Raw genomic sequence first — 18,667 nt, forward strand, 5'->3', positions numbered from 1 at the left:
CACAGGAAAAGAAATAGAATGAGCTGTGAAGTGCTTGGGTGGAGAACAGGAGATGACTAAATAGAAGAAGTGATATTAGCAGGAGACAAAAGGAGGCATAATGAGAGAAAACAAACAAATAAAAGACATATAAGACACAGGGAGTGTGGGATAGGTAGAAAGGGAAGCATGAAAAACTGGCAAAGCAAAGCAGACTCCAGTAGCCCGGGAGCCTGGTGACAATCCCGCCAGTAGTGTTTAGACATCCTCAGAAAGGTCGGCACACATTTCCCATATTGTCAGCACCAACTGCCACAAAGAAAATGGAAGCTTTAGTTAAAGTAGGAAGTTGTTAAAGTCAGTGTTAAGACCAGAGAGCTGCAAAGTGCCTAGTAGAAAGATGAAGTGCTGTTTTTCGAGCTTACAGTGAGCTTCATTGGAACAGTGTAGAAGGCCAAAGATAGAGAGGCCGGAGTGGGATGGAGAATTAAAATGGCAAGCAACAAGGAGCTTGAGATTGCATTTGGGAACAGAACGGAGATGTTCAGTAAAGTGATCACCTAATCTTTATTTGTTTTCCCTGTGAGCCGCAAATACAGTATACTAGGTTTGAAATGAACAGTACGCAGTTTGATGTAATAATAACTTTATTACACTAATTCTACATAATCAACAATAAGGTGATTGTTAACTTAATTATAACAATAAAGGTTTCAGAATTACAATAACATAGCATTAACTGTTCATGTTAACTAAATATAACTCAGCTTAGAATTACAGTATCATTTGTCTTATTTAGCTTCAATTTAATATAGCATAACAGTAATATTCAGTTTTGAGGATAACACTATATGCTTGACAAAGTTAGCCCTTTTCAGTAATGGACAGCAATAAAGTTCTTCAATCTATATCTAGGACTGTATTTACATAAATACATTGGCCAGATAGCAGTTTAACTGCTATATCAAAACAATTCTGCTTTTGCAGTGTATTAGTTTAAGACTCAAGGATACTCCAGCAAATCATCTGTAGTCTTCTGGTTTGTTGTCTTTAACTATCACCGTTTAAATACTTACACTGTTACATTATAAGCCGTTGCAACCAAAGTGAGTCTGTTAAACTCAAGAGTTTGAACGTAACACAATATTCCTGGTTACAGATATTTTTCTCTTTCAAACATTTCCTTACTTATCCTCCTGCTTTTGTCTTCTAAAATATATTTTCTTTGACTTCTGCTCAACATTTCTGACTGCTGAATTCTGGGGAAAGAACATTTATGTCATAGCAAGATTAAAATATTACTTCAGGCAATCTGACCCATAAAATCACTCATCTCTGAAGTTAGAGTTTCTGCAAAAGCTATGCAAGCACACTTGTCCAAATACTTTAGCACTCAGCTATTGTCAATAAACATCTGCTGTTAATAACTAACCAAATCTGTAAAAGAAAGAGTTCTTTATTAGTTCAAACACTTTGATTATCAATGTCTCTCAAGGAGCAACAGTTTCTGAAACCTTGTAAAACATTTATAAAGATGTTAACCCTTTAATGGCAGGTTGACTGTAGCTTTTCCTACAGTTTGAAGGCCGTCTTTCCTCCTGAGTTATAGTCCAACAAATTTATTTTAAATTCCACAAGCTTTCGGAGGCTTCCTCCTTCCTCAGGTGAATGGTGTGGAAATGTCACACCATTCCACACCATTCACCTGAGGAAGGAGGAAGCCTCCGAAAGCTTGTGGAATTTAAAATAAATTTGTTGGACTATAACTTGGTGTTGTAAAATTGTTTACAATTGTCAACCCCAGTCCATCACCGGCATCTCCACATCATGGCTTTCCTCCTGAGAGCAGAAAATATGGTACTGATTTGCAGAAGTGGGATTCCAATAAAGAGAAACTGAAATTAAGAAACGATCTTATAAAAAGTTCAGTACACTGAATTCCACCCAATATATACCATTGGAACTAATAGTAGCATGTGGCTGTGATTATTGATGATGTAGTTGTTATTAGACCCTATCTGCAACATAAAGGAAATATTCTCAGGCCAAAATATAACCATACTTATCCTGTACTTCATGCTTTCATTTATCATAGCGCAAGTTAACCCATGTAACGAAAACCCATGCCAACATGGAGGCAGTTGTTACCTGCGAGAAACTAGTTATATTTGCACCTGTGTGCCAGGATACACTGGGGAACACTGTGAAATAGGTAAGAGCAAAAGTAGACACTGTGACGTTCAAGTGATGTACCATGCTTTCCAATATTTTTATTGGAAGAGTTTCAAGGACATTTGCTTGGAATGCGAGCATTATAGGAACGTTATATTTTAATCATAGTTTCAGTAGATGTGCTTCCTCACATAATGCAGCAATCCGATGCTGTTTCCAATAAAACATGGGAAACTGCTCCAGTGCATTTCATGCATACTCTACTAATTTTACCTGAAGTACACTCTCAGATCTAGCTTTCAAATGCCAAACTAGATGCAGATGTTATAACTGATGCTACGAACCTTGACCGTGGGAAACAATTCAATATATCCCCCAAAAATTGTAAAATTTATATCCTGGAATGTTCAAAAATATGTTTTCCATGTGTTTAGAACTCCATTCCCCAACCAGTAGATGTTATGCTCACTATAATATGGTAATCCTCACAAATATACTCATTATATTTAAGCAAGATTTTGCCTTGTGTTTCCACCCATGTTCTGGTGGATCATTGATGGACAGGGATGGGGAATCAGCCGAGGAGCATTTCCACCACCTCGCCACTGATTGGTATCACTTCTGAGGATTTCCCCTAGAAGTGATGTCAGCCGTTGAATACATCCTCCCGAACTTAATGATGCAGTGATGTAATTTACCATCTTTTTGCCACAAGGAATGGCACGATGGTTCTGGTGTCTGGTGCTGTGTGGGAGGCAATTTAATAAGGCTGTCTAAAGGAGTGCAGTTGATCACAGGGCTGTAGCTTGCACTTCCACACCCCCGGGAATTATAACATATCTTCAAACCTTAGCCGCCCTCTCACACTTCCCCAGAGGCAGCCGACCCCATTTCATCGCTGCAGTCACCAAGGGCTCGTAAGCAACCATTTTCCACCCTATTCAAGATGGGCTGCTTAGCACAGGTAGGACTCCCACCAGGAACCCATCAAATTATGATAATTATGCTGACCCTGAAAATCCCACCAAGATTTGCGGCAGCCAATTTGGGCAGGGGCAGACCCAGCATGCTGACCTGCCACCAAAGTGGAAAATCCCGCCTTTTGAAGTCTACTAAGTCGCTTTATATAGGGGAGCAGTTACATTAATTATGTAAAATCTGCCTGCAAGGAGAATTAAGATATTAATGTTTCTATAACAAAATGGAATAAAATCCTGTTTTTCTCAGGACCGATTTATTATTGAGAGTCCAATTGAACTTTCTTTCTATTATTAATCAGTCTACCATTACGTTGTTTATGGTTAGGTAGAGGAAGTGACAACTTTTTGATGTGTTTGTTGTAACTGGCTGAGGGAAGTTAGGGTGACTCGTCTGGTACAAACAAGAATAACAGGTGCTCATGTAATTCATTTAAAGAGGTAACAGCGCCATCCTCTGGAAGAAATAATAGCATTTTTAAAGATGCCACCACTGGAGGAACAATGGACTGGGAGTGTTAAGTTATCCATTGACTTCAAAGGACAGAGGACATTACAGTGTTACCAACTCAAAGATTTTATATGTAAAATATAGATATATTTCAGATGCAGGGGAATGCAACTATTGTATTATTTATATAAAAAGATCCAATGCAGAGTCAATATGTGTTTCAGGATCCATTTCTGCACTGAGCCAGATATTATGTGCCTAAGACATCCATTTAATAATGGGGGCTATATCTGAACTGTCCCTTTTATGGGGGTGCAAAACATCCAATTGAAGACTTGGTTTCCTGGAAGATGTTGTGTCTGGCACTTTGAACTTTATTAGTTACAGTATTTGCTGTGGGTTTCAGATTTGTCCCAAATGAATCTGAACTCTCAATCTTTTGAATGGTATCAGTCAGACATAACGCTAATTTTTGGAGCATTTTAAGTGCTTGTTTTTGTTTATATGAAGAAACAAAGAAATTCAGTAAAGACTTGTACAGTAATGCTATCCTGATTAATTGGAGCTGCTTCCAGTTTTCAGGAAATTGGACCAAACCATCAAAGAAGCCACTTCCTGGTTTACTCTTTGAAGAAGCATGTCCAATCCAACTGGTTTGCTTTAATTACTGGCTGCTTTAGTTCTGGTGGGCATAGCAAAACATAGCAATTGTGAAAGCAATGCTTGGTTTAGTAACTGCTAACCAAAATAATCCGCTTGTATTTCATTCAGATATTGATGAATGCCAATCTAACCCTTGCCGTAATGGAGCCACATGCATTGATGGTGTCAACTGTTTCAGTTGTGTCTGCTTACCAAGTTATGGTGGTGCTCTGTGTGAACAAGGTAAGCCCAAAGATTTATTATCTGAACAACCCCAATTGCTTGGAGTGTTCAAGTGGAGTAACCAGATCAGAATTTTTCACATCTGTCAAACTAATCCATTTTCCATCTGCAGTAGTGGGGTCTTGGTGATTAATGACTATTATTATATCACTATGATGGGAGAGAGGGAACAACAGCCATACAGCAATTCATCATTTTCATTTTCATCATGATGATGTTTTTATAACACCTTGGCATGTTTTTTGACACAAATTACAACATCTAGCCTAAGTGCTTGGCAAACAAGCAAAAGCAGCTTGCCAAGTACTTTGCAATAATGGCTATGCCACTTTAAAGCCTGAGGTAGGTACAGATCATTAAGTCAGCAACACAGTTGTGCAATGTGTGCCTTACATAAAGCCTGATCCCTAACCCTAAGAGTTTTAATTGAGCTTTAATAGCTTCGTTGGTGAATGTAATATATCCAATGTGGACCTGAACCATACAGACCCGGAAGGTCTAGGTTTGATCCTCAGGCTGTGCTGAATTAGCTGATCTCGAGTGAGTGGCATTAGGGTCTTTTAATTTACTCAGCGCACCTAAGCTTGGAAGGAAAAAAATAATCAGTTTGGCTTCCTGCTCCTGATTGTTCTCAAGTGACATTTGCGGAAAAGTGGATGGAACTATGGACTGTGATCCTCAGAATGTTGTCAAAAAAACCCTGTAATTCCATGTAGTAAAAATAGAATTTGATTTATTCAGTTATCAAAAGCCAGTGGTTCTAATCATAAATGGACAGAATCATGGAATGCCATCCCCAAAACATTAGTAAAGATCCTGGAATCCAATTGAACCCAAATTTGTCTCAGTCACCAGTTAACGCAAACCAAGTCCTTTGGGATGTTTTACCATGTTAAAGGCACTATATAAATGCAAGTTGTTATTGCTGTTGTTAATGATCAGTCTCAGCTGTGATATGCCCCCACAATCGAATCGTCTGCTGACACTCACCGTCTAGGCTTACATTGGAAGAATGTCCACTTGGATGAGGTCTTTAATGAGTACCTGTGAAAACTGGTGAAAAGATATACTTAATAAATTACTTTAAAGACTGGGACATTTTACATTTGAATCTTATTGTTTCTACAATATTAACTGAGATCCAAACACCGCACTATAGTCAGTCTCTGCATAATTTGTTAGCTGCAGGTGTGCTATTAAGCAATCTGTGAACAGTTAAGTGAACTAGTGCCAATTTTGTAGTTGAAATCATTCTCTTCAATGTAATTTAAATTTTAAAATATTATGTGGTGGTGCCAACAGACATGCTGCAATGCATAGTAATTGCTTTAGCACAAAAATCCACTCTTAGCACTGACATAAAAAGTGGTTGTAGAATGAGACTCAAAGTATGAAAAGAGCCGCATTATCCACAATTCAGCTCAATGAGAATGAATATGCGGCCAACACACTTACTGACAGCATATAACTTCTGCAGACAGGAAACCTATTTGATTCTTCAAAACAAGTATAAATAAGTCTCTTGCTTTTGAGGACATCCATCTGTGTAGATTCTGGTTTTTGAACCTTTGAGTACAGAATTTCTGTTTGCATCGATGCTTCACATTCATCACCATGCCCGTTCTCAGAGGGTTAAATATTCTGTTAATCTGGTGATGCCATAACTACAATGAGTCAATGATGCATCAGGATTTCCATCTTCCCATAGGGTGAGGTTGCCAATATTAGTTAGACAGTCCCTGGGCAGACAAGGCTCGCGAGTGAAGGATCCCTTCCCACATTGCATAAGTGTGTCTCTTAGCCAAGGAGTGACACTGATGGTATCCATGGATATGGCTGCAAAATTAAACAGAAGAACTACAACATCAAAATGCATGTATATATGAGTTATATTTGTATGTTAATCTGTTCTTGTTGATCCAAAATTATGAAAAAAACAATAACTTCTTACCTGAGAAGTTGTCTGTTTTCTTAGCAGTAAAATCAAATGTAGGATTGTAAACTCCATTTATTGTTTGCCAGCTTTGGGATATAAATTAGCTCAGACTTTAGGACCCAGCGGAACTTTCTGGGCAAAGCATTACATGCCAGATTTCCACCACATCAGACAAAAATGTATTTCAAAGCACAGACATAGCTGTCTGGTGTGAGGATACGACCACAGAAATGGAAGTCATGACAAATAAAACAGGATCTATACCTCAGCACCACATAGATTGTGATAAGTGGCTTTTGGAGGTTATGTTTCAGGGGAAAAGTAGGTTTCCAAATTTGAATTGTGGCTGCAGATGTTTATCTAGGAAATGCATACTATGTCTGTTAGTCACATGTAATTCAAAATTGTAAGAGTTGTTCTAAATATGTAAGAGTCCTTTTATGGCAGTAAAGACATTAGTCCTGACTGCTGCTCTTCCTTTGTCCAATTTGTTGGTTCACTTACTGTAAAGAAGAGAACTCTATGGGTTAGAACTGTACTGATCATATTAAGCACCCTACCTGCAGATCACATCCATGAGTTTAATTTTATAAACAGTTTTTTTGGAAAATAAATATTATGCTTCAAAATATTTGTATTCACAGAGTTCCTTTGTGGAGTCCTGTTAATTTAAAGAAATCTCCTCAAAAGAGTAGCCCCTACATTACATTGGCATCGGTGCATTGGTCTCTTTAGGGACTGATTACAGGTAGTGTCCTGTCTCTACCTCACTAAAACATAGCAAATGCTTTGCAGAGATGAGGCAAGGAAGAATAAAACTTGTAATTTCTCTCGAAACAAACCAATGCAACGGAGTAGTCACACCCTAGGATTGAACTTGCACTTATAAAGCACATTATCATGCCCTCAAGACATCCCAAAGGACTTCCGATCCAGTGATTTCTTTTAAGCGTAGTTGCTGTTGTTATGTCAACATCTAGGCCCACCTGATACACTCCCCGGCCCATCATACATGGCTGCCATGGTAATCACCTTTTTAATTTCAAATAGAATAAAGCAAACTAAGGCCAAAATTATAGTCCGTTTGATGCCCAGAAACCAAAAGGTTAATGGTTATGTTCCAATTTCACGATAAGTAGGCCAGTTATTGTGCCGTTAAAAAAAAACTTTAAATTCTCAGCACACGAATGCTAATCAGTCCAAAATTCATCATGCTACAATATCATTAGTCCATGTAAATGATGGCAGTTAAAAGGGACCACACTGAATATATGAAATATTGTCTGGTAAGGATAAGATAAAATCAATTTATTACTTCCAATTATGTCAAAAAAGTACGAATCAACCAGGAGGCGGGTCGGGCCTTAAAGCCTTTCAAGGAGGCTTCAGGCCTCCATTTTTTACTTATTCCCGATTTCAACTCCGGGTGCCGGGATTCCTGGGCCTTCTGTTTTTCGCCTCATGAAAGGAGGTGAGAAGGCCCAAGACTAACAGGTAGTTGCCTAGAAAGGTACAGCTTGTGGGCCCTGAGGAGCAGGAGTGCTTCCCCCAAGCCCAACAAGCCTACCTGCACCAACCACCCCCCCCCAACATTCCCCCCCCCCCGATCACGGACCCCTGACCCTGATCCCCTGATCCCAATCCTTCCCCTCTGACCTCGCTCGATCCCTCGACCCCAATCCTCCGACCCCTGACCCTCCCACTCAACGATCGTGGACCCCCGATCCTGGTCCCCCCTTAGACTGACCCCCAATCCCATCCCCCGTGACTTGCGACCCCCGTGCTCACCTATGCCCGCCTGTGCCCCTTGCCCATCCGTATCCTCCCCCAAATCCATGGGGGATTGACTTATCTGCAGACTTACCTGAAGACGTCCTCTCCCTGGCTGGTCTCCCGTCCGACTGAGACCAGCCTGTCAATCAGCTGGTCAGTCGGACGGGAAACCAACAACAAAAAAATAAAAGACATCCTTTTATCAAAATCGTACGGACGTCCGGGAAACCCGTACTAATGCGTTTCCTGACCTCAAATTGACACCCCCGCCCCCTTCCCGGCTCTGTTTTAAAATCACCATGTGCTTTGATGGGATGAATAACTTTTTCTCATTGCCCAACTGAACATTGCATGTAGTTGTACTGGAGCCTCTAAAAATGTAATCATTAAGGAACACTGGTTTGTACCAGATCAGAAACATTGTGAAATACTTACACTGTACATAACAAAACAGATTTTGATTGAACTCAGAGCCACTCTGGCCTACAATGTAACTATGATAAGTTTTTTTTTTAAAGTACATTTATAACTCTTTTTGTTCAATTATTTTCTTAGTAGAACCCACATAAAATTTACCATTGAACATATGTGCTAATTATTGTTGGTGTGAATTCATGCCAGCTAAATATTTCACGAAAGTCAACAAAATGTGGTTGTGAGAGTTTAAAATGAACCAGATCTGAATGGACTGTCAGGCGATGATTAAACAATGATCAGGTAACAAATGAGCAGATATCCATAGCTTCAATCTGAGTTATATGTACTATGCAGAAGAGGGCAGAGTGAGAGCTTCTGTCTAAATTTTACCCAGACTTCATAAAGCCCTGATTTCAGAATGATGCGGGAAAATTCTACGTGCTTATTCCAGAATCCTGTCACCTGAGGGGAAGGGAGTTCTATGTTCAATTATTTCTTTTTCAAAAACTCTGCCGGTACAATGGCCTGCTTACCACTATCTAATAGAAACAATCATCCTAATCACTAGAAAATGAACTAAATCGATTGGTGACAGCTAAGGAGTGCTGTGTGCAAATGTTTGTGTGGACGTTACTGGAGCTCTGCCTACCATGGCAGTGTGAGCAAACAATGTAACTTTGGCTGCCTTCTCGCACACTGTTAAAATGCTGTTGATACTGCCTTGGTAGGCATAGTGTAAAGCCATAAATGTGACCTGCCAGGTCATTTGTACCATGATAACATCAGCATGTAATTACCTTGGACCATTCAGTTAATCCTTTAATCCCCTAACACCTGCTTTAGCCCCTTTACTTCTTTTGTTTTAATTTTCTTACTTGCTCACCCATCTGCTTTTCTTTGATCTCCCTTTTGTGTTTGATTTCTTGTTCTGTTTCTTCATTGGTTTATATAATGATTATAATCCCTCACGGTAAATAAATTGGGCTGTGAAGGCACTGCACTGATCGAACCATAGACCAGAATGAGCCACTGTCTTGAGGAGGAAGATAATTGAAAAAGAAAATGAAAGAGGGGAGGAAACACAGGCCAATTAAGGATAGCGGAATTCAGTTTTGTTGACAAATTGGGTATGATCATATGATTGATCGTATACACTAAGAAATTTATACCAAAATAAATACAGTATAGCCTTTACTCCACAGCAAACTCTGTTATGAAATCTCTCCTGTGAGTAAGAAACTAGTATTGGCTCATGAGTGTCTGGTCTGATGATAGTGGGCACTTCTCCCCCATGAGTCTCTGGCCAGGAATGCCAGTGTGGTGATTCGCCATTGCCAATGAAGAGTCCTTTCTTTTTATGTTGCAGCCTTTGGGTCTGATCTCAGAGTGAATCTACTAGAGTTGCTCTTAGAACAAATATAAATGCACTATAAGTGTCACACTCAGTGCCTGTGACTGCACAGGAGGAGCAGTTCACAGACTTAAAAAAAGAACCAAGACGTTACCTTGTCGGTTTTAATTTGTAATCAATAGTGCTTGGTCATTCATTAGCAACCAACCATACAGACTTGTGCTTACAAGAACAGCATCCTCTATGTGGGTGTTAAATCTACCCAGAAATAAGCTCCTGAACCGTGAAATGGAATAAATGGCTGAGGCCAGACACTACAATGCATATAGTTCCTTTCTTCTGTGGCAGCACTGATAAATCTATCCTAGGACACCTATGACACTGTGGTTTTCTAAAATCTATGAGGAAACTGTGTATTTATGCCAACTTTTAAAGGGTTAAGCTCTGAGGACCATATCACTTTGTATGCTGCTCCTTAAAAGAAGCTTTATTCACCAGCCCTATCTTTGTCTATATAAAATTCATTTTTAAAAACAGTTGCCGTAAGTAATGGGTTACTTTTAAATAATTGTCTGTTTCAACTATCGTAATGAGTTTCCTGCCTGACTTGATTGGACCCACATGGTCTGTCAGTCCACCTTAAATTAAGTGGTGGCCTAGGTGACCTTCAGGCACTGTTCCATTACCTTAAACAAGCTTGTGTGTGTGACAGGGCTGACCAAACTTTATTAACGTTCACGGAGCATCAAATCACACTAACTTGCATTAACAATACAGCTGCATGCTTAGGACCCACTGCCAACAAACTGACATCTTGATTAAGCAAACGCTTTCTCACAGCTGCATCTCACTTTCTTCAAAAAATGAGAACTTCTCTTATTCTGGTATGTAAAGATGGGTTCCTTTACATCTTTTTCTGATAGTGAATCGAGCCAAATGGGTAAAACTTAGCAAAGTTTGCCTCGTTAAATATTCTGCTGCTCTTCCACTTTGCAATGGGGGAGGTTTTCAAATCCCAGTGAAAAGTCTTGGGCGATGTTGTAAAGTCAGACATCTGTTTAATGTTTGAAGAGAAGAAATTTCTGCCTATTTAAGCACACAGCTCTTTGTAATTTTAAAAATCCTATAAAACTAACCTGGATGTACTGGTCACTCTACCCTAATAAATTAATAATTTGCTATTTTTGATAAAAGTAATTATCCCTATCAATCAGTCCACTTTATGTTTAAAAATGAAGAACTGAATAATGAATGTTGTGCCAAATATGAAACTGCTTCCTAAAGAATCACCCATTTTATTGAAATCTGCGGAAAATATTTCAGTGAGCGAGCATTCAATCTATGGAACAGACTCCCTAGGGAGACGGTGGAAGTAGTTGGTATTGATTCATTCAAATGCAAATTAGATACATTTCTTTCAGAAAATAATATTTTGAAAAAGGTGACTTTGGACCTACAGTTTCCAAAGCTCTCCACCACTCCGGTTTTCCTCGTGTCATTTCTGGGTCTGTTATAGACTAATTGATAGAGATTGATTGCTATGACTAGTCAACAACTCCTTTGTCATTGTAGTATGCGACTACCAGGATGGTAGAAGGCAAACCAGATGGACCTTGGTCTTTTTTCGACTAGCAATTCCTATGTTCCTAAACCTCTGTTCAAGATTGCAGATAGTAAGAATGACTGACATGCATGTTGCAGCAATTAGGGCAGAGATGTACAAAATGTACCACTTGGCAGTGTGCCTGTTGATGCTGCTAACATGTCATCAGATGTTGCTGATGATCTTTAGTTTGTTTCTATGCTGCTTGTTTAGGTCACTTTTTAAAAATGTTGTTTTTGGGATGTGGACAATGCTGGCAAGGCCACATTTATTGCCTGTCCCTAGTTGTCTTCAGAAAATGGTGATGAGCTTTCTTCTTGACCTCCCGCAGCCCATGTGGTGATGGGGCTTCCGTGATGTTAGGTAAGGAATTCCAGGATTTTGACCCAGAGATGATGAAGGAACAGTGACATAGGTCCACATCAGGATAGTGCGTGACTTGGGGAGCATTTGTGTTCCCATGATGTTGCTGCTCTTGTCCTTCTCGGTGGTAGAGGTCACAAGAACGGGAGATGCTGTCCAAGAAAGCTTGGTGAGTTGATGCAGTGCATGCTGTAGATAGTACATACTGTAACCACAGTGTGTAGGGGGTGGATATTACATTCAGTGGCAGGGGCACCAATCAAGTGGACTGCATTGCCCTGGATGATGTCGAACTTCTTGAGTGTTCCTGTGGCTGCATCCATCAAGGTGAGTGGGGGGTATTCCATTAAACACCTGTCAGGCAGAGAAGATTGGGCTTTTCTTCTTGGATATGGTCATAACCTGGCATTTATGTGGTGTAAATGTTATCTGCCACTTATCAGCCCAAGCTTGGATGTTGTCCAGGTCCGCTACAGGCTGGCATGGGCTACTTCATTATCAGAAGAGTTGTAAATGGAGATGAACACTGTAGAGTCATTGGCTAACGGCCATACTCTTCATGATGGATGGAAGACCATTGATGAAGCAGTTGAAGATGGTGGGGCCAAGAACACTGCCTTGAGGAACTCTTCAGTGATGTCCTGTGGCTGCGACGATTGGCCTCCAACAATTATAACCCTCTTCTTGCGATTAACAAATAACTCCAGCCACTGGAGGGTTTTCCCATTGACCCCCACTGAACTCAGACTTGCTAGAGCTCACTGGTCAAATGCTTGATTCTGTGAGCAATTACTCTCACCTCTGCTTTTGCATTTAGCTCTTATGTCCATGTATGGATCAAGGCTATGACAAGGAGACCATGTACTGACTCCCTGCCTTTGCACTACTAAATCTGGCCCAATTATTGAGTGGAGTTTAACTAGTATCCAGTGCCACTAAGTACTTGTACTCGTATTCTTTTTCAAAAATATCTCTGTACACACACTATGTATGTGTGCATGTTAGAAATTGTGTATTATATATATATAGCTCCCAATGTCAGGCAAAAAACGGACCAGAAACATTATGTAAATTAACCTGACCCCACAAAACAAGGCTGGGGTCAGCACACAAATGGTCAGGTGGGTTGTAATAACACCGTTCGACTAAAACCCAATTGAAGGCCTGATTGGAAAATCGGCTCCTCAAATATCAAGGGTTTTTTTTTTATTTGTTCATGGGATGTGGGCGTCACTGGGAAGGCCAGCATTTATTGCCCATCCCTAATTGCCCTTGAGAAGGAGGTGGTGAGCTGCTGCCTTGAACTGATGCAGTCCGTGTGGTGAAGGTTCTCCCACAGTGCTGTTAGGTAGGGAGTTCCAGGATTTTGACCCAGCGACGATGAAGGAACAGCGATATATTTCCAAGTCGGGATGGTGTGTGACTTGGAGGGGAATGTGCAGGTTGTGTTGTTCCCATGTGCCTGCTGCCCTTGTCCTTCTAGTGGTAGAGGTCGCGGGTTTGGGAGGTGCTGCTGAAGAAGCCTTGGCGAGTTGCTGCAGTTCATCATGTAGATGGAACACAGCAGTGCCGGTGGTGAAGGGAGTGAATGGTGGATGGGGTGCCAATCAAGCAGGCTGCTTTGTCCTGGATGGTGTCGAGCTTCTTGAGTGTTGTTGAAGCAGCACTCATCCAGGCAAGTGGAGAGTATTCTATCACACCCCTGACTTGTGCCTTGTAGATGGTAGAAAGGCTTTGGGGAGTCAGCAGGTGAGTCACTTGCCACAGAATACCCAGCCTCTTGTAGCCACAGTATTTATGTGGCTGGTCCAGTTAAGTTTCTGGTCAATGGTGACCCCCAGGATGTTGATGGTGGGGGTTTCAGCAATGGTAATGCCGCTGAATGTCAAAGGGAGGTGGTTAGACTCTCTCTTGTTGGAGATGGTCATTGCCTGGTACTTGCCTGGCACGAATGTTACTTGCCACTTATCAGCCCAAGCCTGGATGTTGTCCAGGTCTTGCTGCATGCGGGCACGGTCTACTTCATTATCTGAGGGGTTGCGAATGGAACTGAACACTGTGCAATCATCAGCAAACATCCCCATTTCTGACCTTATGATGGAGGGAAGGTCATTGATGAAGCAGCTGAAGATAGTTGGGCCTAGGACACTGCCCTGAGGAACTCCTGCAACAATGTCCTGGGGCTGAGATGATTGGCCTCCAACAGCCATCTTCCTTTGTGCTAGGTATGACTCCAACCATTGGAGAGTTTTCCCCCTGATTCCCATTGACTTCAATTTTACTAGGGCTCCTTGGTGCCACACTCGGTCAAATGCTGCCTTGATGTCAAGGGCAGTCACTCTCACCGCACCTCTGGAATTCAGTTCTTTTGTCCATGTTTGGACTAAGGCTGTAATGAGTCTGGAGCCGAGTGGTCCTGGCGGAACCCAAACTGAGCATCAGTGAGCAGGTTATTGGTGAGTAAGTGCCGCTTGATGGCACTGTCGACGACACCTTCCATCACTTTGCTGCTGATTGAGAGTAGACTGATGGGGCGGTAATTGGCCGGATTGGATTTGTCTTGCTTTTTGTGGATAGAACATACCTGGGCAATTTTCCACATTGTCGGGTCGATGCCAGTATTGTAGCTGTACTGGAACAGCTTAGCTAGAGGTCACTCATGAATCATGGTCACTTGGATGAGGCATTGGTGGAACTGTATCCCAGCAAGGATTCAACACCTTCAGGAGAAGAGGGGTGGAAATTAGCAAGAAACAAAGAGTAAATACTGGCAAACATTCACATATGTCTGAAACAGAACTACTATGAGGTATCTTGTTTTCACTGGCCCTCAAAATGTGAAAAATAGGCGCTGGGTTCTGGCCAATTTCAAGCCAAAATAAACCTGTTTGTTAGTACAAGGATAATGGGCCAGAATTTGCTGTTAAAATAACCATGAGGCTGATGTGTTCGCCGATATTTATGCGCAAATGTTACAGGAACTTCAGGCGAGGGCAAATGCATGGTTAAACATAGAATCCAAAAGTTGCTGTCTGAGATATGTTGCTCCGCCATTATCTTCACGAAAACGGCATCTCGCTGTCTGCCTCACCATTAAAATGCATTGAACGGCGTGAAGTTGCTGTATTTGCACGGTAGATACGAACTAAACTCGCCACAGAAAGTTAAGTCAAGTCATTTCAAGTCTAAATACCTTTTTAATAATGCAATAAGTGTTAATTACTGCCAGTCAATGTCTCTGGCACTGAAAATTAACCATTATAAGTGTGGAGCCTCATTCCTTCAGGTTTTAATTGTTGGAGATTTAAAAAACAATTACAATTTTTTAAAAAGTTTTTTTTAACTTTTCCTTTCTGTCTTTTTTCTCTCTCTCTTAATCCAATCTTTCTTTCCCTCAATCTTTCTTTTCTCTTTCTGTACCTGATTTGACATTGAATTCACCCACTCCAATTTACACTTCCTCCTCAGTCCATGCGCTGGTAATTTCAATTCTTCAATCTGATTAGTTAGGGAGGTCCCCAGTTACTTGCTCTGTTCACTCAGATCCCAGATGCCCTGTAGAGGGCACCACGCCATTTCCATCTCCCACTTCCAGCAAAATATCATCACGATTAAACGGGCGAGGGCAAGTCTAACTAACGGTGGATGCCATCGTTGCCCTTCTACAGCAAATTCTGAGCCAAAATTAGCACTCCAACAGCAAAACATCAGTTTTATTCAAAAACCAGGGAAGTTCCAGGTGTTGGAAAGATTGATTTTTGTTGTGAAAGCACTATATTCAGTAACCTTAAAAAGAATGGCAATAAGGTTAGGATGACATTTGCATTAATATATAAATAACATCAGGGATGAATTCCTCTGTGTAACAAAATTGTAAACCCATTCCTTATAAACGGATTTGCAGTTTTGATAAACATAGCACTAAAGGGATATGAGTTTAATCTTTGAGCTGCATTTGTTCTGGATGACATTACATTCCCAAAACTCTTCCCACAATGTTTTAATTTCTGTCCGTATCTATTTATTTTTCATTTAAAAAAAAAGAACGGCATATCCTAAAAAGTTTCTAACATTTACCGCAGACACATTTAGCCTGCCTCTCTTCCCCAGTGCGTAGTTGGTAGCCTGCCCTCTTTAGACATGGCTTATGGTTTCTCAGAGTTACCACAGGCTTTACTGTTACACTCCACTTCCTTCCTGTGAGATGATGAAGAGGTCCCTAAACGGGCTCAGGCAATAAATCTGAAACCTCCGTTGGGGAAGGGGAGGGGAGAATGCTCTGTTCTTAGGAATTACTTTGTGCTTTGGAGATAAAAGAACGAGGCAGTCTCAAACACATTGGGAAATATTTCATTCAGGCAGCAGAAAATTGTTCCTAAAATGTTCTTCTATGAAAGCAATATGCATAAAATCAGGATCTCATGGAAATTAGGAATCCTTGGCCTTTGAGGGAAAACTGACGGAACATTTTATCAGCGGGAACAAAGCTTTAAAATTAAATCTGTGTCAAAGTTTATTATTTCGTTAAAAAAGCTTCCCATTTTTAAGCACCTTTTGATCATGGTCCTGGAAGTGATTTTACAGATTCACATTAAATTAATTTGACAACAACCATTTTGCTAACTGCTGTTGGAATATTAGATGAATTAAAAATTTTATGCAGTTGTGCAGGGGGATGGGGGTGAACTGGATCGGGCGCCGGTTACAGAAACAGACCACTGACCCAGAACACCAGTTTTACACCCGGGCGGCAAGTTGAAAATCTGCCCCACAATGTCCAGTCTGTGCACAACGCTGGCAGTTCATTTCCAAAAAGACGCAATCATTCAACTGCTCTGACATGTAATCAGACCATTTCCGTCGGGGAGAGAGTATTATGAAGCGTGTTGAATACAGCCAACAGAGAAATAGAGCTAAATTACATTGCAATAAAGACATTAACCTGTGATAGACTCATATTAAATAACCCTGTCCCACAGAGTTAACATTTTAAAATTCATTCAAAATAAAATCACATGGAAACATTATTGGAACAGTAAAACTCTCTTTTGAATTGACTTTAAGCTAGTATCAGTAATATCTCCACTCACATTGGTAGGATTATAGCTAAGGAATCCAGAGGGTGATATTAAACATAAACTCAAAATGGGTGGGAAGTTGACGGTGCGTCTACTGCGTCCTCCCGAACCCTTCAGTGGGAGGGAACATAGGAACAGGAGTAGGCCATTCAGCCCCTCGTGCCTGCTCCGCCATTTGATAAGATCAGGGCTGATCTGTGATCTAACTCCATATACCCGCCTTTGGCCCATATCCCTTAATACCTTTGATTGCCAAAAAGCTATCAATCTCAGATTTAAATTTAGCAATTGAGCTAGTATCAATTGCCGTATGCGGAAGAGAGTTCCAAACTTCTACCACCCTTTGTGTGTAGAAATGTTTTCTACTCCTGAAAGGTCTGGTTCTAATTTTTAGACTGTGCCCCCTGCTCCTGGAATCCCCAACCAGCGGAAATAGTTTCTCTCTATCCACCCTATCCGTTCCCCTTAATATCTTATAAACTTCGATCAGATCACCCCTTAACCTTTGAAACTCCAGAGAATACTCTCCTCATAACTTAACCCTTGAAGTCCGGGTATCATTCAAGTAAACCTACGCTGCACTCCCTCCAAGGCCAATATGTCCTTCCGAAGGTGCGGTGCCCAGAACTGCTCACAGTACTCCAGGTGCGGTCTAACCAGGGTCTGAACCATTTTCAGATTCGGGCCTTATTAGAATACAGTCAGCAAGCTGCCCGCCACTCAATGAGCACTAGAAGGCAGCCTGACGAATTGGGGGAGGGGCTGAAATTCAGCAGCTCCACGAGTGAGCCGAGCCAGAGAGGGAGGCGTCTCTGGGGGAGGGGAGCCTACCCAGCTGGCTCTCAGTGGGCTGCAGTGTTTTTATGGGGCCAGGTAGAACATTCCTGCTCCTGTTGGTGCCACAAAAATGACCCCAAAACATGTTACAGGCTTTTTCGGAGCAGCCTCCACCAGTGATCCCTTTTAAGGTGTGCTGGTTAGGCCACTCATCACCTGGCACAAATGGGCAGAGATTGCTCGGCCCATGCTCCGTCCATTTGTACTTGAAAGTTGCAAACAAGATCCTACAATCAGTGTAGGACCCTGATTTTCATATGCATGGGCATCCATGAGGCACTGTGGGCCATCAGCAGCAGCAGAATTGTATTCCAGCACAATCTGTAACCTCATGGCCCGGCACATTCCTCACTCTACCATTACCAACAAGCCAGGGGATCAACCCTGGTTCAATGAGGAGTGTAGAAGAGCATGCCAGTAGTGGCACCATGCGTACCTAAAAATGAGGTGCCAACCTGGTGAAGCTACAACTCAGGACTACATGCATGCTAAACAACGGAAACAACAGGCTATAGACAGAGCTAAGCGATTCCACAACCAACGGATCAGATCAAAGCTCTGCAGTCCTGTCACATTCTGTCGTGAATAGTGGTGGACAATTAAATACCTAACGGGAGGAGGAGGCTCCGTGAACATCCCCATCCCCAATGATGGCAGAGTCCAACACATGAGCGCAAAAGACGAGGCTGAAGTGTTTGCAACTATCTTCAGCCAGAAGTGCCGAGTAGATGATCCATCTCGGCCTCCTCCCGATATCCCCACCATCACAGAAGCCAGTTTTCAGCCAATTCGATTCACTGCACGTGATATCAAGAAACGGCTGAGTGCACTGGATACAGCAAAGA

The 18,667-nt window shown here is 41.5% G+C and overlaps 1 protein-coding gene and 1 long non-coding RNA gene across 2 annotated transcripts in view; one reads left to right on the top strand and one right to left on the bottom strand.

Moving 5' to 3' along the window:
• Positions 1-18,667, top strand: part of LOC137320871 (versican core protein-like) — a 178,093-nt gene that overhangs the window by 131,208 nt on the left and 28,218 nt on the right. The window contains exons 10-11 of the mRNA XM_067982803.1: positions 2,075-2,191; positions 4,351-4,464. Of these exons, the coding sequence (XP_067838904.1) occupies positions 2,075-2,191; positions 4,351-4,464 (231 nt within the window). The remainder of the gene's footprint in view (positions 1-2,074; positions 2,192-4,350; positions 4,465-18,667) is intronic.
• On the bottom strand, positions 822-8,337 carry LOC137320872 (uncharacterized). The gene is made up of 4 exons (XR_010962658.1): positions 8,265-8,337; positions 5,920-6,300; positions 5,455-5,517; positions 822-1,238 (listed from the first exon to the last, which is right to left on the bottom strand). It is a non-coding gene; the product is annotated as an uncharacterized lncRNA (long non-coding RNA).

Source organism: Heptranchias perlo, chromosome 4 (genome assembly GCF_035084215.1).
Source record: "Heptranchias perlo isolate sHepPer1 chromosome 4, sHepPer1.hap1, whole genome shotgun sequence".
Classification (NCBI taxonomy): Eukaryota; Metazoa; Chordata; class Chondrichthyes; order Hexanchiformes; family Hexanchidae; genus Heptranchias; species Heptranchias perlo.